Source organism: Pygoscelis adeliae, unplaced genomic scaffold (genome assembly GCF_000699105.1).
Source record: "Pygoscelis adeliae isolate BGI_AS28 unplaced genomic scaffold, ASM69910v1 Scaffold10, whole genome shotgun sequence".
Lineage (NCBI taxonomy): Eukaryota > Metazoa > Chordata > Aves > Sphenisciformes > Spheniscidae > Pygoscelis > Pygoscelis adeliae.
The window spans coordinates 1,714,812-1,734,748 of NW_008824053.1; the positions used below are offsets into that span (position 1 = coordinate 1,714,812).

The following is a 19,937-nucleotide window of genomic DNA, read 5'->3' on the forward strand; positions in this document are numbered from 1 at the left end:
TAGGGTTTGTCAGGAAAGATTTTAAGCTTTAGAGTAAGAAGAACTTACGGTGTTTGTAAGAATCTGTTTTACTACTCTTTCCAATAGCCTCTGACCATGTGGATCCTGGAAATTTTATGAAGAAGTTCGTGGCAGTGTCTGGCATTCATGCATACATTGAGTAGTAAATTTCTCAGTTGAGTAGTTAAATTTCACAGGCTCTTCTCTGAGAAATTATCTCTGTGGAAAGCACTATTACATTGGCAGGAGTGGTAGATTTCATTCCTTTTTTAACAGCAAGATTTTAAAGCTGCCTCGGGCTCCTGGGCACGTACTGCGTATTCATTTGAGAAGCACAAAGCTGCTCTCACTGTTTCTGAACACTTCTGTGTGTTGTAAACCCAGGTGTGACAATGCAGACTACACTCGCTTTCACTCCAGGCTCTTGACATTCCCTGTACTTGAGAGCGCTCTCTGAATAACGTAGACGTTTCTCTTTTGACAGACAGTGAGCAATTAAAGCCAAGATAAAACTGGAAGTTCTCTATCACATATCAGGTTAGGCTTCCATAGTGTTTGTCCTTCAGTGACCTTAAAGAGTAGCTATGAAATTGTTACAACTGATATAACTTGGTTATTATGAGATTACCAAGAAATTACAGATGACTTCTTGCTTGTTTTTATGTCCTATTTCTTCTAATTAGATCCTGCCAGGATTTCCAGTTATTCACAATGGTTTGCTTTATAGCTATGTGCCAGAAAAGTGCTATTCCCAGTCAAGTCCAGCAGATAGTTGTGTCTGTCAGTCAAAGCACTGAACTTGGTTGTCTGGGTTTTGATCGCCTAAAAAAGGATTGAAAGGATAAAGTGAACCTTAAATGCCGTATTGTACAATACAAATCCTGACGAAAATAGACAAATACCATAGTATGAAATGCATTCATTAAAACATTAAATTTTATAAACAAGAGTAAGAAATTAAAAGATCAAGGTAAGTTTACAGATAATTCACAAAAATGAAACTAACTTCACAAAGAATATTATGCAAAATTGTCAACTCCTCATTTATTCATCTTTATAATAAGCTGCAGCTTTAGTCTAAATTAATGGTCTTTTTCAGCTGTACTGTCCAATCCTTTTGGTAACTTAGAAAGCAGTGTTGTCACTTGTATTAAAATAGCAATATGATGATCTAGTAGGCACTAGTGAATAGTGCAGATTAATTTAGTAATTGCTTTTCCCCTGGGTTTAGTTACGGATTTTTAAACACACTGCTTACTTTTCAACCTTGTGATAAATTTCTGTGCATTCTTGTAATCATTCTGTACCATAGACTCCACCTGAAAATTTGTCCTCCTTTTCCTTAAATGTGAAAAACTTCTAGTAATATTTTAAAAATACATTTTATTTATTTATTTTCCAATTAATAAATGTCATATAAAAATAAACAAAAATAAACATTCCAATTAACAAATCCAATTTGCAGGATAAAGGGAAACAATTTTTTCTTAAATTGTCTGAGATCCTAAATTGTTAATAGAATATATTTGCTATGTACAAACACATTTTCTGAAGCCATAAGCTACAGCAGGATCCATATGCTGACCTTAGAGGTAGAATGAACATCTCTCTTCGTGCCACAAAATTCAGTACAGTCACGGCACAAGACACCTGAAAGTGCAAGAAAAGCAAAGTCAGCAGCTGGATCTTGGCACCATAGCAGATGAATCAGTGTAATAAAATGTAATAATAAATCATTTAAAGGCTGATAGTTTTATATCAAACACTTTAGATCAATAATACAGAATTATTCAAGAGTATTTCTCTTTAGTGTAAGATAATTCTATTGTATTCTTTCAAATAATCTAGGAAACTTAGTGTAAGATAATTCGCTCAAAATCTTGATGAATTCGCCCTTGAATATGCCCCTGGAAATTCCTGTGCCTTGATCCTGATGGTCTTGCAGATACCAAGTCACCATACTACTTGATATCCTGAATACAGAAGGACATTACAGAGGTAAGACTAATCTCAAGCTCATGAGCCTACCAGAACTTAACTGGATTTAGTCCTTGATGGATTCGACACCGCATATGCAACATTTGCATGTCTTCCTTATCTTTTAGAAACTGTGGGCTGCACAGAAATATCTTGTTTCCCATTAGGATATCCCAGCTTCCAAGTGAAAGCTCGAGCAGTAGCTGCATGGCCGTCTGACCCAGTCAGTAGCGATTTCATTCAGCAGGGGAGAACCTCGGCCAGAAAACCGTATAGGTAGAGCATTTGTCTGAAGCTGAACTGTTGGGAGACAGGTACTAATATCTGTTCCTCATGCTGTGGAGCTAATTATAGTCAGAAATGAAGTCAATAGAGGCAAAATTTATCCAACCAAAAGGGTCATTAAACCATCTGTTCCTTATGAGTTGGTATTCACATATAATTCTGGGAAATTTCAGGAGGGATCCTTGGCTAAGAAGCATGGGAATGTTGAAAGTCAGACATTTCTCAAGCTAATTCAGCACAGGCCTTTATCCTGCCTGACAGCAATTTCAAACACGCGTCACATTTCTCAAGTTGCCTCTCTTATCACTAGAGAGTAACATGGTCTATGATAGAGGGTGACACAACTATGAAAGTCATGCTCAGTTGCCTATATCAGACCACAAGGATTGGGGCTTTGATGCCTAGCCAAGTGATTGTCTTGAAAGGGGAAATAAACCCCAGCAACTCACATCTTTCTTACCCTTGCTTGTCTAGAAAAACTCAGCTGCCCATGGTTTTTATCACTTAGCTACTCCTACATTAGCATATTCCTTCCATGAAAGTGTTAACAAAGCAAGTAGTTAAGATGATACTTAACTCTGCGGTGAAAAAATGAGAGAGAGAAACAGACTAAGTAACAAAACAGCATCTTGTTGATTTAGGGTAGAGCACATTCAAGAGATAAAGGAAAGGTGCCAGATCCTTAACAGACTTGCAGCTGGCTTTAAGTGTCACTCAGTTTATTAGTATATGTACACACACACAAACACACATATTTTGCTACTGCAAAATACTTTCTCTTGGATACTTGTCATTTTGGCTTGACGGAAATAAAAATCCGTTCATTCTTTCTTGTTTCTATTTGGAGTGTCACTTCCTTTAGAAATTTCAGTCCACTTCCAGAGAGGGAAGAGTGACAATATCTAGATAAAAGAAAGATTTCCTTATGTGTCTTTAAAAAAAAAAATAAAATAAAAAATTGAGCAATCCCTGGGAGATTTAAAGAATCATGATTCTTGAATCATGCAATGTTAAGTTATTTAATTCCTTTCTGATACCTGTGTAATATTTCTATCTTTTAGTGAGCCAGTCCACTGTGGGACTACAAAGATAACATTTATATAACGCAGTGCAGCGAAAGTAACACCTATACAGCTGAAACCAGCTCCAGAATATGAACCATTGTAAGAGAATAAAGAATATAGTCTGTGATAGACAAGTTGAAGGATAATCAATTAGTAGCAGTGCAGTTTTCAGTAGCCTGTGTAGGGGAATCCAAGTTCTGCATTTGTTTCAGCTGGAATGGTCTGTTACAGACCTTGCTCTCATCATTCCCCTTTGTCTTTCTGGGTCCATAGGGACATACATGTACCTCATGAGTGAAGGGCAGGAAGGAGGTGGAAAACAAGGAAGTGACTGGTCTCCATTTTCCCATAGTCAAGGATCGACAAGTGCCTTGGAGAGCTGGTGAGTAATAACAAAGCTTGGTCAAAAAGTTCTCCACCCTTTTCTTGATTAACTTCACCTGATCATGTGAAATGCTGGCCTTAATGAGGTACACAATGATATTTAGTGGTATTGGAATTTCATGTGGAGTGTTGGGGGAGTTAAGTAGCTTGGTCGTATTCCTTGTTAAATGTTTTCAGCTGACTTTATCTTGCCGTATCCCAGGTCCTAGCTAGCATCTGCACTTTGACCCAAATCCCACTTTATTTTTTGACTCTGACCATTTTGAATGAGTTTTGTCTGAAAAGCTATAATTCCAGTGAGAACAAATGACTTTGACATGTCTCAATATATTTGACTCAAAATAAAAGTAGATCTGAGCTCTCACTTCAAAATTCCCGAAGAGATTTTTAATACTCCAAGGTTCGTATTTGAATTTGGCTCTTGATATACACTGGGGAATATTTCAAAAGGAAAACTTTTTTTACATCTGTCACTATGAAGACAATAGAAGCTCAGCTACCCAAACTAACAAAGTTTGACTTACAGTACAGTACTTGGCACTCTAAGAAGTATGTGGATTTAAAGGCTATTCAACAGTTTCACTTTTAGATCCAGCATCACTAAAATCATGCTTTCTTTTTTTAAGAAATAGATTCGGAATTTCCACAGCTTGTTTTTTGCCAGCAACAAGAGATTAAGATAAAAAGTAGGGACTTTTTTCTCTGGTGGTTTCGATTTATTTTTAGATTAACTTCTTGCTCCTTCTGTGAAGTGAAATAGACAATGCCTCTGAATAGAAGAAAATAAGAAATTAGCTACTTTGTATTGTCTTGTCTATGCAAGTTATCACACTTCTGTATTATTTTATCTGGCATCTTTTGTGGATTCTGGATGCCTTCAGGCTAACCAAACAGGAAGTGTCATAGCTGGGGAGCTGGTGCCTGAGAAAGATAATGAAGGAAGTAGATGCATTTATTTTTATATACAGTATTTCAGAAATTCCAGAAAAGTGAAATAAGCAGTTGATAAAACTTTCTCAAGTCGTTTCTTTTTTCCCTTTTTTTAATAGATGACAAGTTAGATGTGGAGTACAATTGTAAGGTGTGATGTGGGTTACAGGGTAATGCGTTGGTGTTCTTTTTGTAGCTAGGAACAAAGTTACAATTCCTGAAACAGACACAACCCTTTAAATAGATCTGCATGTAGATCTCATCCTTCCCATCCGGAGATGAAAATTATAGGGAGTCAGTGATGCTCTCCTCCCCCTCTTGGGGGCTATACGGAGGTTGTATTATTGTCAGGTGATGAGAAAAAAAGTGGAGGGAGTTAGGGAAAGCAAAGGGTCAGGGAAGCTCTGGGAACCAAAAAGCCAGTAGGCACTGAGGAAGGAAAGACAGTATATAACCCATATAGCGGGCTGTTGAGGTTGCTGAGAACTGAAAATTTTGAGGCTGGCAGATCATTATTTGCTGTATAAGCCATGTAGTCAGCTGTATTCATACACGTCCTCCAGGTTCATGTTTTTTCGGTTACTTGATCAAGATATGACCATATTAAAGGTGCTACCTTGAACGTGGTGCTTGAAGGGCATTCCTTCTTTGTTGATGCAGGTATGTTTTCCCTGCGAGAATAGTTCTCATTTGAGTTATAGCACATTCCTCTTGCTTTTATTTAGGCATGATCATACTGTAGAGGTATCAGACACTCTTCTCTTTGCGTAGGGTGAAAGCTCTTCATCCCAGCTGCTTCCGTAAAGCATCAGAAACTCTGCAAGAGGCTTTCTTAGACGTCCAGTGCGCATCCCAAGGAGATCTCTCATGAGATGGGTGAGGGCTGCGGTTTGAGTGGGGGACTGAGGTATGAACTTGCTGTAATACCTCCATGATCTGAGGCTGAAGAATTGTTGAGTTAGACTTAGCTGCATCTTCTCCCCTGAATGCCATGCCTTCCACAGAAAGATTCTGCCCTCTCAAGCACACAAAAATGCTTAGTAGTAAACATGTTGCATGTGTTTCTGTGTTGGGGCCCTGTATAGAAGTTATTACTCCAGCACTGGGTATTTTAGCAGAAATCCCAAATGGTGGCTCTAGATGCAGATATTGGTGCGAAGTGCCATGAAGCATTTTATTGCTGACACAGGAAACAGAATGTCAAATTACATGAGTTTCCTTCCACCTTTTTTTTTTCTAAATCTCCTCTGCCAAAAGAGAAGGATTAGCCCTCTTCTCCATAGGTTCTTGGCTATAAATCATAAAACCGGTGGTGAAGGTTTTAAAAGACCAAATTCTGCCTGAGGTTTAGCCTTTCAGCTTTCCTCTAATAGCCTCCATAAGACAGTGCAGTACATTAAAAATGCAGGAAGAGGGTTAGAAATGTTGGATAACTAACATGTTGCATAACGTGCATTTTGTTCAAATAATTCATTAAAGTATCGAGAATTTGTTATCTCTTTTGTCTAGAGGAAATTAATTGAAGTTCATCGTATAGGTATTTAACAGGGTTGTAGAAGTATGAGTTAAAGCAAATGCTTAGCACAGTTCTGAAATGCTTTGCTTTTCTTACATTCTGGAAAAGCCTGAAGTAAGTTTCAGTTTCCTGAAGGGCATTTGTATTTTCCGATGCCAGGCCAAAAATAATGTGTTCAGTATTTCCAAACTCCCTTCGGAGACACACAATTGTTTTATCTTTGTCCATCAAAGCCTGAGAAAAGTCTCTTTTGATTACTAGATGTATTGGAAAACATATATTTACATCCCAGTGCTTAATTCTTTTAATCTCTTTTGCCTTTAGTAATATTTTTGTAATACTTGTTACATTCCAGTCTTCATTATGCTCTGCATGTGTCAAAATTTCTTCCAGTTGGTCCTATAATACTTGATCTCACTGTGAATCTAGATGCATCCTCTGTTTTTATCCCCAGCATCCTCCTCTGTGCCATTTGAATGAAAAGCTAGATTATCTGAACTCTTGAGGTGAACTGCTAAAACTTGTCAGCTGATCTCTATTTGTTTTCAGACAGAACAGCTAGTTCTGAAAATAAGCAAACGTGATACTCCTTGTCCTATTTGCAGGCTGATGCTGAGGATAGTAGGAGCAACAGTAAAATACATGTTCTTTTAAAAATACATAGAAGGCTCACATTTGAGGCTGAGTAAAGAGCAAGTTTTAAGAAATTTTTTCATTTCTTGGCAGATCTGTACTTCCTTTAATAATATTTGTTGGGTAACCCTGCTCTTACCTATACTGTCTGAGTTAAATTTGTCTGATCCCTCAGTATAGTAGTCCCTCTGGTAAGGATCCAACTCCACTAAAGTTAATGGCAGCTGTCCAGTTTAATTTACTGAGGTGGCAGCTGTCCAGTTTAATTTACTGAGAGCTGGATGAGAGTTATTTCCTATTTCAAGTTATCTGATGAAGGACTTGATTACAATTTTTCCAGCATGCGGATATGGCCTCCTATGTTTATATCTTTTTGTGTCTAGAAACTGATTTCCCAGAAATAGGGAAATTTTGCCTTTTCTCCTTCAGCTTAAGATATGATTATTTAAGCAGCCAAAGCAGAAGAGTTTCATTTCTTGCTTCTCTCTGCCTATGATTAGAAAGTATTTATTTGCACCTTAACTAAGAGAGTACACTTTTCTCCAACAAAACCCTTTTCTGTGAAGTAGAATCACATTCTGTAGATGTTGTTACCTACTCTGGATAGATTTGGGGTTTCTGGATTTGATAACAGTACTTCCAGAACAGTACTCTGCTTGCATTTCCTGAGACTTAGGAGATTTTTTTTTTCTTCCTCCTCTAATAAAAGCAATGGTGATGATAAGAAAAATAATCTCTTAGGGGAGAATCCACCGTGGCAGTTTCAGTGAATTTCAGCTTTAGTGACTTTTGGTTAGACATTGCTAGGGTGCTTCAGATTTCCCTGTTTTATTGTCTTCTGGGTAACTCTTTGGTTGTCTTGTTTAGTTTTTCCATATTTCTGAATATTGTTGTTGTTGTTAATTCTTATTGAATTGATACTTCAATTGTCTATATATACTTACTTCAATTGTCTATTGAAGACATACTTTCTGCCTGAGATCACAATTTTACCTTCCCACAATCATTACATCCCTTTTATATTTATGAGTTTATGATCAGTGTATGAAAAAAGTGATTGATGCTTCTTATTTTACCTAGTGTAAGGTCTTTGACAGAGCCATACATGTATTTATTACAATGTGCTTTGGTGTTTCTGTAGCAGCTTGTACTGTCCAGCTATTCTTTGATGAGGATGCAAATGTAGGGGCAGCTGCAGTCAGGGAAAAAGCAGAAGAAAATAGTTCCTGAAGAAGACACGCTGCCTGTAGGCCAGCGGGAACCTTATATCCTCTGGTACTACTCTCACCTGAACATGGTATTTTGGAGCTAGCATTAGGTTATTAACTGTAAAACCTGCTTGACTCGAAAAAGTATTAGGCTGATGTAGTGCCAGCTTTTCATCAATTAAATTTCTTTAGCATTTACAGCATTGTTACTTCAGCCTTTATTTTTCCAAGTTATTACTCATTTATTAGATATTTGAATGTATGCTGTTTATAAAATATACTATATGATGACAATATTTCATAGACATCAAATGACCAAACTACTACATACCAAACGATTTGTCAGAGATGTTTTAAAAACATGTATGTTTTGTTTTGAATTTCTTGCTGCTTTTATTTAGTGATTCATAATCAACCAATATGAACCACTCAAGTGGTTGAATAAATAAACAATTGAGATTTGGAAACCTTTATCCATTCTTTGCATTCATACCATTTCCCAATTGAAAATTAAACACTGAAAATGTTATTTTACTTTTTTCATAACACTGATGCTATATTATCCAGTAATAGTTGTCCTCAGAAATATTCCAAACTGGATTTGTATACCCACTGGAAACCAAACGCTGAAAATAATCCCAGAGTTATATTATCAACTGCTATATTTCAATTATACATAAACAGGACATGAAAGAGCTGAGAGGCATATCAGTAATGTAATGCATACCAGTAGCATCTTGAAAGCGGGACATTTTAGAGACATTTTTAAAGTGGAATTGGGAAAATTGGTTCATTCAGTTCATCCGAACAGGATGAGCCTGATTCAGGATGATCAAGTCAGATCTTCAGACTTCTGTCATCTGACTTATTTCTTCATTTTTAGGGATCAAAAATACTTAGGAATGTGAGTAACATCCCCTCTTAAACTGCTGGCACAGTTTTTTCAAAGGGAATAATGAGTTAGGTAAAGTTATTTACAGAATTGAGTATTGTTAGAAGTATTCTCAAGACACAGCCGTACAAAAATATTTTCACTGAAAGCAAATTTGAATAGCTTTTCCATCTGAGATATAGTGCCATTCAATTACTTGGAGTTACCCACATTCTTTCATTTTATCAGTTGTTTGCAGGATCAGATCTTGACTCGGTCTTTTTAAGTCTGGTAGGCACTGTACGACAAGTGTTTAATATTTATTGTTTTCCAGGGCTTTAAATTCTGTATTTAAAAAAGCAGCAGAGGGCGCTGAGCCCCCCGCACAGCCCAATACGATCTCTTCCTCCCTGCTCTGGATTTCCCCGTCCAGGGATTTCCCGCTCCACCTCGAGGAGACCCTTTATAAAGAGCACGCTGGCTCTGTTCTAATAAACTGTTGTGGAGCAGCAGGATCTCACTGTGCCTCTTCACAGAAAAGAAAAAGCAAGGCTTTTGAATTTACTTTCTTCACCTAGTAACAGCAATTACAAATGTTAAAACAGATGGGAAGAACAAGCCAAGCTGTGCTAATAATTTTGTGTGTGTTAAGGACTGGTAAGTTGGGGGGGGTGTTTGCTTTATTTTTAATTTTATTAAGTGTAAACTGACCCAAAATTTACTGTTTGATCTTTATTTCTCTTTGTTCCAGTTGCTTTTACATTTCAGTGAATACGACTGTCAATTAAGTAGTTCTGTCAAAATGTCAGGAAGCTTTTTTTGACATTTACTTTGAGCTTTTCTGTGCTCTGCAATGACACAGTAATTTTCTTATTGAGTTCGCTAAAGACAGTCTAGGAGACAACTGCAGTATATCACTGCATGTTTGATTTTTGCTGTCATCCCTGGCAGTATCAGTCAGGTTTGGTACTAAATGTCCTGTTGAAAGTGGTTCTGCAGTTGTCCTTGCTATCTTACTTGCCACCCCCCCCCACCAAATGTTACAAAGTTTTAGAACCAGATCCACCTGACAAAAAAAGTTATATTGTGCCAATGCATTTATTTTCACTGACAGCATTGGGTTTATGCCATTTTATACATGAGAACTGTCTGTTAGAGTCATCTGAGTCTGTATTATCTTTGACAAAAATAGCAATGTTTATGGGGTATTTTGGAGATGTAAACCACTGTATGAGCTTTATTAGTTTAACCTCCACACAACTGTAAACTTGCAAAGTAATGACCTCGTCTCACAGTAGAACATGAGAAGAAATGGGAAAATAAATCTTGAGAATACTGCTGAGTTTATGTATGTTCTCCCTATTGTAGTTAAAGGTTTTGAAATGGAGATTATACCTGCTAGCAGAATTGTTGCACAGATTGGAGAAACGCTCATACTCACATGCAATACTACTGGCTGTGCATCACCAAGTTTTTCCTGGAGAACCCAGATGGACAACCCCCTCGGAGGAACAGTGAACAACCATAGGACATACTCTACCTTGACTATGAATCCAGTTAGCATTGTGAATTCTCATGATTATCTGTGTACTGTCTTCTGTGGTGAGAAAGAGAAAAAGGAGAAGAGTGTCAAAGTTGACCTTTACTGTAAGTAAAAATATAAAATTCTCTTTAAGTAGTACATGTTCGTAAAAAATCAATAATTGTTTTTAGATATCGTGGTTGGTAGTCAACTGATAATGCTAGGATAATGAGTCTGCTATAGCTCAACATATATTTCCTTGTAAGATTCCTTTATCTGTCTGTCTGGGGCTCTTTCTCAGCCCCTTTCTGCTTAGCTTTCTGCACTGAAGGTGCAGAAAAAATTCTTATTCTTGGTAATACTCGAAAGCCAAAACATAGACTCTCCAAAACATTCGTAGAGCTGGAAAAAAAAACCAGACAACCAATGTGGTTGAGATGGATATATTTGGGAAACCTGCAAGTGCAGAGCACCTAATCGAAGCCTTTCCAGTTTGCAGAGGAATGATTCAGATGTCTAAACCTACCAGCACAGAAAACAGGATACCACCAGTGTATGGATTGCTCTGGGTGCCTATATTTAGGCGACTGTATCACTGCCTAGGTGCCTTGCTGGATCTTATTAGATCGTTTGTGATCATATTTCAGCAATTCAACAATTGTACAAATATAATTCCTGTTAGTGTATGAACTGCTTATAAAAGACCTGTATGTCTTCATATCAAGATATGTCTTATAATAAAGTTGGTATAACATTATGTTCTGAATGCCTATAAAATCAAGATGTTTGATGTCTGGATCTTGCTCTTATGTTGACCCTAGAGCTCATCTCTGCTAGACTAAAGAAATGGATTTTATTCTTTTAGCTTTCCCCAGTGATCCTATCATCGAGATCAGCCCATCCTTAGTTGCTGGAGAACCAGTCACTGTCATCTGTAAAATTCCTGATGTGTATCCTTCTGATCACCTGGAAGTACTCCTAAAGAAAGAGGAACATGTTCTTCATAAGGAAAATTTTTATGAAGATGACAGCACAAATACAGAGACCAAAACTGTGACATATTCATTTAATCCCACGGCTGAAGATATTGGGAAGGAGATTACCTGTGTGGCCAAGTTACCAATTGCTAATATGGACTTTGAACCCAAAGAAAGAGTAACTTCTCAGAAACTGAATGCAAACTGTAAGTATTTTTATTCTACAGCTTTCACACCAAGTACTGCTTAATGTTAAGTTTTTTGGAATGGGTTTACAAAGCGTGTGCTATAAATAATTTATAATCTGCACTTCTTATCTGTATTATTTTTGTAGGTAATCTATTGTATTCTGTTGAATTCTGTTGTATTCAGTAACAGTCACTGAGTCATTAAATACCCACTGTTGTTCATGACAGAAGTTAGGCAATGCTTTAGTAACTCCTCTCTCACTCTCTTCCCTTGGGCATGGGTGCTCAGTCAGAAAGTAAAGACCAGAAGAAAAATGGTAGCATGCAGATAAACAATTGCTTTTAAAATTGCCCTTGTACACTTAGCAGTTCCAAGTTTGTAGTCCTAAACAATAGGGAGAGAAATGTAAGAGGAAAAAAAAAAAAAGTTGTACACGTTTTGTCTAGCTTAGCTTTCAAAGCTGCAAGCTAAACGTCTTATCAAGTCTGGAAAAATTGTTCCACCGTGTTACTGGAATATACATCATTCATTTTTTCTTGGTATTGTGTGAAATGTACCTCTAGAGAAGCTAGAGTTAAAGATGTGCATGTCATTCTTCATTAGCTTACTGACCTTCTCTCTCTTTTGTTCTCTTCCAGTTGGTCCACAAAATACTATCATTACTGCATCTCCAGGCAACTTGCCAATGGAAGGAGACTCTCTAAAACTCACCTGTGTGACTGAGAGTAATCCACCACCACAAATAGTTTGGAGAAAACATCTGGCTGATGAAAGCATTCAGCATCTGATAGAAAACAATGTCCTTTCTATTCCCCATGCCCGGTTCACTGATTCAGGACAGTACATCTGTGAAGTAATTAATCTGGTAACTAATAAAACAGAGAAAGCAACTGTGGACATTGTTATACAAGGTACAAGTCTGCTTGAATTTAACTTGTATTGTCCAGTACCCAATTGGCGGCTGCCTGTTAGGTTGGAGGATGCTGAAACACTGAAAATTAGGAAATTATGTGGCCTTCTTTGTTATGTATTCAGGATTTCGCTTTCAATTTACTGCTGCTCTTCATGGGCTGTGCTTTTCATTTCTATGCTTAATTTTCAGCTAATTCTCTCTGTACTGCTGTTGTACATGCATACCTCTATACATTTCCTGCAATGCAACACTCAAAGTGATGCAATGCACTTGAGTGCATTTTTTAGTACAATTTCCTGCAGTGCAACACTCTGAGAAAATGGTGGTGTGGGGGACACTGTTATTTCCTTGAAATGCTAATGTACATAGCAATTTCACAGGGTCATCAAGAAAGTCTCCCTCTTTGAACTAGTAGTTTTAGTCATTAGTAGTAAATTTAGTAGTCATTTAATAGTAAAACTATTTGGGGTTATTATTATTAATATTATTATTATTACTATTACTACTACTACTACTACTACTACTACTGCTGCTACTGTTTCAATAGAGCCGTGACAGTCAGATGGAGACTGGGACCAAAACCAAAATGAACAGATCCTTGGGCGAGCAATTTCTGCTTTCTTAAAACCCTCTCTGTCTTTAGTACTTTTGCGTTAGTATAACAGCCTTTTCTTTTGTCATGCAGGTGCTCCAAACATTGCAGAACTCTCCATTGAGCCTTCTACAACAGTTCAAGAAGGAGAAAATGTTTCCATACAATGTTCTGCTGAGAGTAACCCTCCTCCCAAGATTATTTTAAGGAGAAAATCTGACAGTGCAGACATGGGGCCTTACAGTGAGGGGAGAATTCTCCTTCTTCCATCTGTGACGTTCCTAAATGGAGGAGACTATGAATGTGTAGCTGAAAATACGTTTGGGAAAAGTAAAAACGAAATAACACTTAATGTGGAATGTAAGTATGTGTAATGTTTTCCCAATCATTTAAAAATAATTAGTCAATTCTCCACTTACTTCAGTGATAAATGTAACAATCAAAATAAACAAAACCCTGTGAGTGCAAAAAAATCATTCTAGTCCTCTGTTCTTCCCCAAAGAAAGGAGCAGTGCTGATGAGCAAAACAAAGACATGAAATCTTTAATGTAATGACAGTCTTAAGTCAGGATCTGAATGAGCGAGAAACTGATCTACCTTCTTAACATTCTTGGTTAGAGGAACTTGGTTAGTATGTTTAGGCTATAGAGAGTTTGTATGGAAGCTCTGATACTGTGTGCTTTACTTATTCTGAGAATGAAAAATAAATTAACTTTGGGAGGCCGACAACCTGGCATCCAGTAGGACATGTTGGATCCATCTCTAAAAAATCCAGTGATGATTAACTACAGGATTCTGTCTTTCAGATGGACCGAAGAATACAATGATCTCTGTTATCCCTGCTACTGCTGTTAAAGAAGGAGAAACTGTGATGATGAAATGTACTAGTTCTGGTAATCCGGCTCCAGTGATCTCTTGGAAGAAAAAGAATGCCACCGGGCAGTCTGAGAAAATTTTTAAAGATGCAACTTTAACTATACAGAACATAAAAAGTCAAGATCTAGGGCTTTATGAATGTGAAGCTTATAACCAATTTGGCAAAGAAGAAAAAGCTGTGAAATTACTTGTTCAAGGTTGGTAGAACAAGACAGAACACAAGTTTTTTGTTTTATATATGTTACATCCAGATGTCATTCTGTGAAGGGCGGGGGAATTCTGTCTTTGTCAAGGGAGTTAAAACGTGGTCCTGATGTCATTAAGTCATTTAGAAAGCTTTAAACAATGAAGGGTGAAATCTGCTTTAGTACAGATAGCTTAGGCAAAGTTCTCATGTCAGTTGAGCTTCCGTCACTCCTTCCAATTGGCAAATGTATGCATGAGGCAAAGGAGCTACACAGTGCCTGTATTTTCTTCCAAATAGGTCTCAGTGGAGGATCCAGATAACTGCATACAAAAGATTCAAAGGGAAAGTACATGCTGAAACTTCTCTGTGGAGGGACTCTATTACAGCCCCTTGGCTCTCCTTTAAGTTACGACTCTGAATTTGTTCTTGTAAGCTGCATTTAAGCTATACCAAATGCTGATTCCTCAACCTACGTGCAACAATAGCAAAGTTTCATTTTAGGTAGTAAGCGGACTTCTCTGCTTTAGCCCTGCTGCTTCCGTTTATTGCATGGCAGCAGTACATTGCTTAGGGATCACTTCTGCCGCTAATCCATCTCTCTTCCTTATTCTTTGCTATTTTTGTAGCTGCACCAAAAAATACACTTTCAGTTTTCCCTTCAAGTGCAGTGATACAAGGAGAAAGTGTTACTGTCTCTTGCACGTCTGCGGATGTTACATCTGTTCAGAGTACCCTGTGAAAGAAAATAGGTGATGGGATCACAACCCTTGAAAGAGTAGATGGCAAATATACCATAGGCAGGGCTCAGCTAAAGGACGCGGGAACATATGAATGCGTGTCATTAATGAACTGGGAGAGAAGTCTCGGCACATAGTACTTTATGCCAAAGGTTAGTCAAAATAACTACTGTACAGAGTTAATATTAGGATTTGTTTTAGACAGACAGAATGGTATCTTCGCTTCAATTCCATTAAGAATGAATTGTCTTTAAAAAAACTGACATGAGTTGCACAGGTTCTCGTCATAAGTGGTAGGATCTTAGTGCTAATGAAAACTTCTGTCCAAAACGGCAGATGCACAAAATAATTGCTGCTTCAGAATTTTTCGTAGTTCCACTTCCACCTTTGAAAACAGGATGTAAAATTGTGGAACCTAGTGAAAAACATACTATTCTAGGACTCCTTCCTCTGCCTTTTCTATTCCTCTTCTGTTGAAAGAGGACATCAACCTCTGGGTCTGTTGGTCTGTGTCCTTTCATGAACTCAAATGAATAAACAGTGAATTTAAAATAAGAAAAGAAGAAAAGGCTCCTTATAATGTAAAAGATATGCAACATACTCCGTCAATTGATAAAATGTTCTTTCTGTCAGCTACTGTTCACTGCAGTGTGTGAAGGATAGCCCGTGACAGAGTAGTGTCTAAAGCTATGTGCTCCAATATTATAGTGAATCCATTAACTGGATTAGTACTTTGTGTGTACAAACTGCTGATACCTCATGAGTTTTTTGCTTCTGTTTGTTGCTAAATCCTACCTTGCATTTCTTTTCTTTTCAGTTCCTCCCCAAAATATTACTGTGTTAGTATATCCATCAGAAAATGTTAAAGAAGGAGAAAATGTCACTATTATATGTAGCACATACAGTAACCCACCATCACAGATGGTCCTGAAAAAACTCCATCAGGAAAAAGAAATTATTCTGCCATCAGTGAATGGAACCTTTGTACTCTACAATGTCACCAAAAATGACACAGGCAGATATTTGCTTGATGTTTTCAATGAGGTTGGAAACAACATCAAAGTGATTGAGATAGCTGTTGTAGGTAGGTTGCCTTAAACTTATTTTGTTCATACTTTCTGATGAATTTTGTGTCTAGGTGAGCACAACTAGTTCATGACTGATCCTTGTGCAACAATACCGCAGTTAACTTAAAAAAAAAAACCAAAATCAAACCAAATAATAGAACAGCTGGTGAGAATAAGCTGTATTTAATCTCCTTTCAGTGTGGATGTTATTGTCTCTCTTACCTGAGTTGGTGCAGTAGCTTTAAGGATAGGGCCAGAAAAAGGTGGATCGTGGCCGCATTTCTGTCCACATGCATGAACAGTGGGACTAATCCAGAGAAAGTTCTGATTCACAAAAAGATCTAAAGATTGGGCTTTTTAAACATGGTCTTCTCCTGAAGCGTTGTTCCCAGGAGGTAGAAATGTCCCCAGATGTTTCCTGGGTAAAATATGTGATGTATTTCTTGTATTCTTCATGAACTCCATGGTATTCTTCATTGCAGATGATATCAGATGGGTTTGAACTCGCATAGCAAATTCAAGACCAAGATAGTGGCTAGGAATTAAATTGTGTAATATGGAGTTACTAAAGAAAAAAGCATAAGGAAAACGTTTTGAGATGTGCTTTGTGCATGAAAACAGAAACGGTGTTCCAAATGAAAGTCATTAATAACACTGCTTTTACAGTAATATGCATGTATCTGTTTCAATCGGTTTTTGCACAACTTTTTTCTCCTTTTGTCTCCATTTTCAGGAAGATTGGAAAAACCAGATCAAATGATACCACTGATTATTGCATTCTCCTGTGTAACAGCAGTAGCAGTACCTGTAGTTGCAATTTTGATCTACGTGTCAAGAAAAGCAAAGATAAATGGATCCTACAGTCTTGTAAAAGCACTCCGGCTGAAAGTGTGATCGCATGGATATAAGTCTAAGTTCATAATAAGCAATGTTATTTATTGTTGTGACTGGGTCTACTCTTCTATAACATACGGTAACAAACAAATGACTTAAGAACACCGCCATGTAATAGCAAATGGAGGTTTTTTTTTCATGTTTTGATAAGTGTTTCAGTATTTAAATTAAAGGGAAAGCTAGCATCCTGTCCTAGAAATTGATAAATCACTTCTGTGTTGAAGCATGCTGAACAAAGAGTTCCTTGGAGAACTAGGTTTGTACATAGTGTATAATTTGTGTTATAAATATGTTCAACTGAATATCAGTTTGTAAAATTGCAGTCTTACTACAACTGTACAGAGAAATGTTGTTAATTCAAAGATATAAATCAGCATTACTTGAGCTGATCAGATGATAATATTTTATTTTGTATTACTCTACAGAGTGAATGTTTTTAATATAATTTGTCTGCTTGTGGTAATGTTTGGAAAATGTTCTCTTTTCACTCATATTGCCATAAACTCTGTACCTTCAATGAAGTTACACAATCACTGGGCTATGCATTTCTAATTATTTTAAATTAATTTAAGATCTCAAGGCTCATTTGTGAAACATTTTATTTTAAAAATTATTCAGAAAGTGTCTGGGATTATAGTCTAGTCAGTTTTAGGACAGCTGAGGTATTTTTGTAGGGTTTAATCATTCTCAGATCAATGTCAGAATTCTGTTAGTTCGTGATGAGCCAAATCAGAGCCCTCATTTAGAATATAAGCTGCTGATAAACATGTTTTACAGATTTCCACTGCAAAGTAAAACTGCCAGTAGGTTTATTTGACTAGATCCCTCTAGTGATTCTTGCTTAAGATTATGTCAGAATACACGTTCCTATGGAAGGAACCAGTGAAAACTATTATCCTTAGCAACAGCAGATTCGAGTGTCATGGGAAGCCCTAGCTGTGAAGGCACAAGCAAGGCAGGCAGCAACCTAAAGGCTGAGGCAAGGGGGAGAGGCAACGTCTATGCAGCCTCAGCAATGGTGGTTGAGTTGTTTCCTGAAGAAATGCCCTTCCCAAGCTGCTTACTGTGGAAAACTAAACCACTTGTCTGACAACTTTACTTTTAACAGACAACCAGTGCCTGCGTGGTGCACCCTGGTTGGCGCCTTTTTTCACCGCACACTCTCTCCAGTGTTGGCAGAAAGGCTGTGAAAATAGTGGGCTTTCTGTGCAGAGGCAAAGATGAGGGGGAAGGAGGTGGAGTTTGATGGTATTCTCCCTTACATCCCTTCTCCTGGCTACCAGTGCTGCTTTGACTCATCTGGTCGGTGATGTTCAGCACCGAAGGCAAGGTTGTGGGAGGTGCAGGCACTGTGGCTGAGATGTTGAAGTGCATCTAGTCTCAGCAGCCCTGAGCCACTGTGTTAGGCACAGGAAGGTGGGCTTGGCTCCCCCGAACTTGCACACACAAGGTCAAGCACAAGGTCAAGCAGAGAGATGTCAAAAGAGTTTCTTTACGTTATACAAATGGTAACAACTGCCCCCAACAGCGATACAAACGCAGATGTCTCTTGGTAGCTAGCTGCAGAATGAGGCAGTGGTGCAGATCTCCCATATCTTTTTCATAGCATGTTCAGCAGTGTTTTGTGCACAGCAAATCCATGCATGCAGGGTCCTGCGCCTATCTACAGTTGGAAAGGGAGGCTTGGAAAGTGGGCGTGTAGCAGAAAAATGGGAGAGCAGTGTGGACTTGGCTTGGAGGAATATGAGCATGCAGTAGGAGGGTGAAGAAAAGATTGAAGACAGAGGAGGAGGAGAGCTTTGACAAGCCCATGACATAAATTTCTTGGAGGTGGTGCCAGGCAGATTTATTCAGAATAATGTCAGGCCTGTCTCGGTGCTGTCTTGTGAACAAACCAGAAAGCATGATTTTTTCCACTGTGCAAAACTTCGGTGCACACACCTTTTGCCTACTAGGTATAGTTCTGGTATCTCTGTTGCAAGAAGGATAGTTAGAAAAGATATAGAGGGGGAGGACTGGAAAACAGGAAAAATGAAAAATGCCTGGGACTTTCCAGTTTAGAGAGAGAATTCTGAAGGAGGAGGGGATGTGACTGACGTTTTCCAAATTGCGAAGGCAGTTCTGCAATGCCAGAACTGCAGGGCACGCAAACTAAGGAGAGAGCAGTTTAATGAAAATAATAGAAAGTACTTGACACAGTGAAGGGTGAACTGCTGGAAGCTGCTGCAGAAGGTTGTGGAGGATAACAGTATCAATTGGCTCAAAAGGGGAATGGAAAAAATAATGGACTAAAGGTCCATAAACAAATACTAAAGGGAATAGACAGAAAGGTACTATATAACATCCCTAATCCAATGGCCATTGATGCTGAGCAATCCTCAGGGAATATACTGCAGAAAGTGGCCAGGTTTGCATGGTCTCCTGAAGTAGTGCCTCCCACTGCTGGAGACATACTGGGGTAGCTGGATCACTGGTGAGACCCGGTAAGGTATGTCTTGCCTTCTTGTGCCTTCTCTGAGCGGTCTTGGGCCAAGCCTACTTGGAGAAGGGGCTTAGCAGTTCCTGTGCTGTTTTTCCCTCTCTCGTAGTCCCTTAGAAGGAATAAAAAGAGGAAAGATGAGTGGGAGAGAAATAAGAGTCATCCTGCAACAGCGCTTTGGTGCTTGTGTAGTCTTTTCTGGAAATCCCTCCATGGGTTCTCAGTATCCTCTCCACTGTTGGTTTCACCCGTACTTGTGGTACAGATACAGACCTTAACGTCTACGTGGCTTGTCTGCCCTCTCAGGGTCTCCATTAGGTCATTTAAGTCAATAGGAGTTGGCCTGTGATTTCAACAGGGCCAGTTTCTCACCCAGAAACACTAAATGAATAGATAGACCTTGTAATGCTCATTTTAGGAGAGGCTGCTCTTGTGTGGGCAGCAAGCTTCCTCTCGGTGAAATCACAAAGAAGGACCTTGCCAGGGGATCTCCTCCCCTACTGCCTGATTCTCAGTATTTCCCAGGACACTTAATGATTTGGGCAGAAGCTTGTCCTATGGAGGTTAAAAGTTCACAGTCAAATAACTTCTCTTTTTATTGAAAATTGGAGAAGGAGTATTGTTTCTCCTTGCACT

At 38.3% G+C, this 19,937-nt stretch overlaps 2 protein-coding genes across 2 annotated transcripts in view; both read left to right on the forward strand.

Annotated features, from left to right (window-relative positions):
* The window catches only part of GPR88 (G protein-coupled receptor 88), a 35,125-nt gene extending 29,614 nt beyond the window's left edge, over positions 1-5,511 (forward strand). Inside the window, exons 2-3 of the mRNA XM_009333855.1 lie at positions 3,600-3,708; positions 5,412-5,511. Coding sequence (XP_009332130.1) covers positions 3,600-3,708; positions 5,412-5,511 — 209 coding nt within the window. The remainder of the gene's footprint in view (positions 1-3,599; positions 3,709-5,411) is intronic.
* Positions 5,512-10,169: 4,658 nt separating this feature from the next.
* VCAM1 (vascular cell adhesion molecule 1) lies at positions 10,170-17,131 on the forward strand. Its single transcript, XM_009333856.1, is given in 10 exon segments — positions 10,170-10,515; positions 11,256-11,573; positions 12,195-12,467; positions 13,155-13,421; positions 13,868-14,134; positions 14,751-14,822; positions 14,874-14,963; positions 14,966-15,013; positions 15,679-15,945; positions 16,662-17,131. Coding segments are annotated over 10 exon segments (2,109 nt in total). The 3' UTR covers positions 16,823-17,131.
* The last annotated feature ends 2,806 nt before the right edge of the window (positions 17,132-19,937 follow it).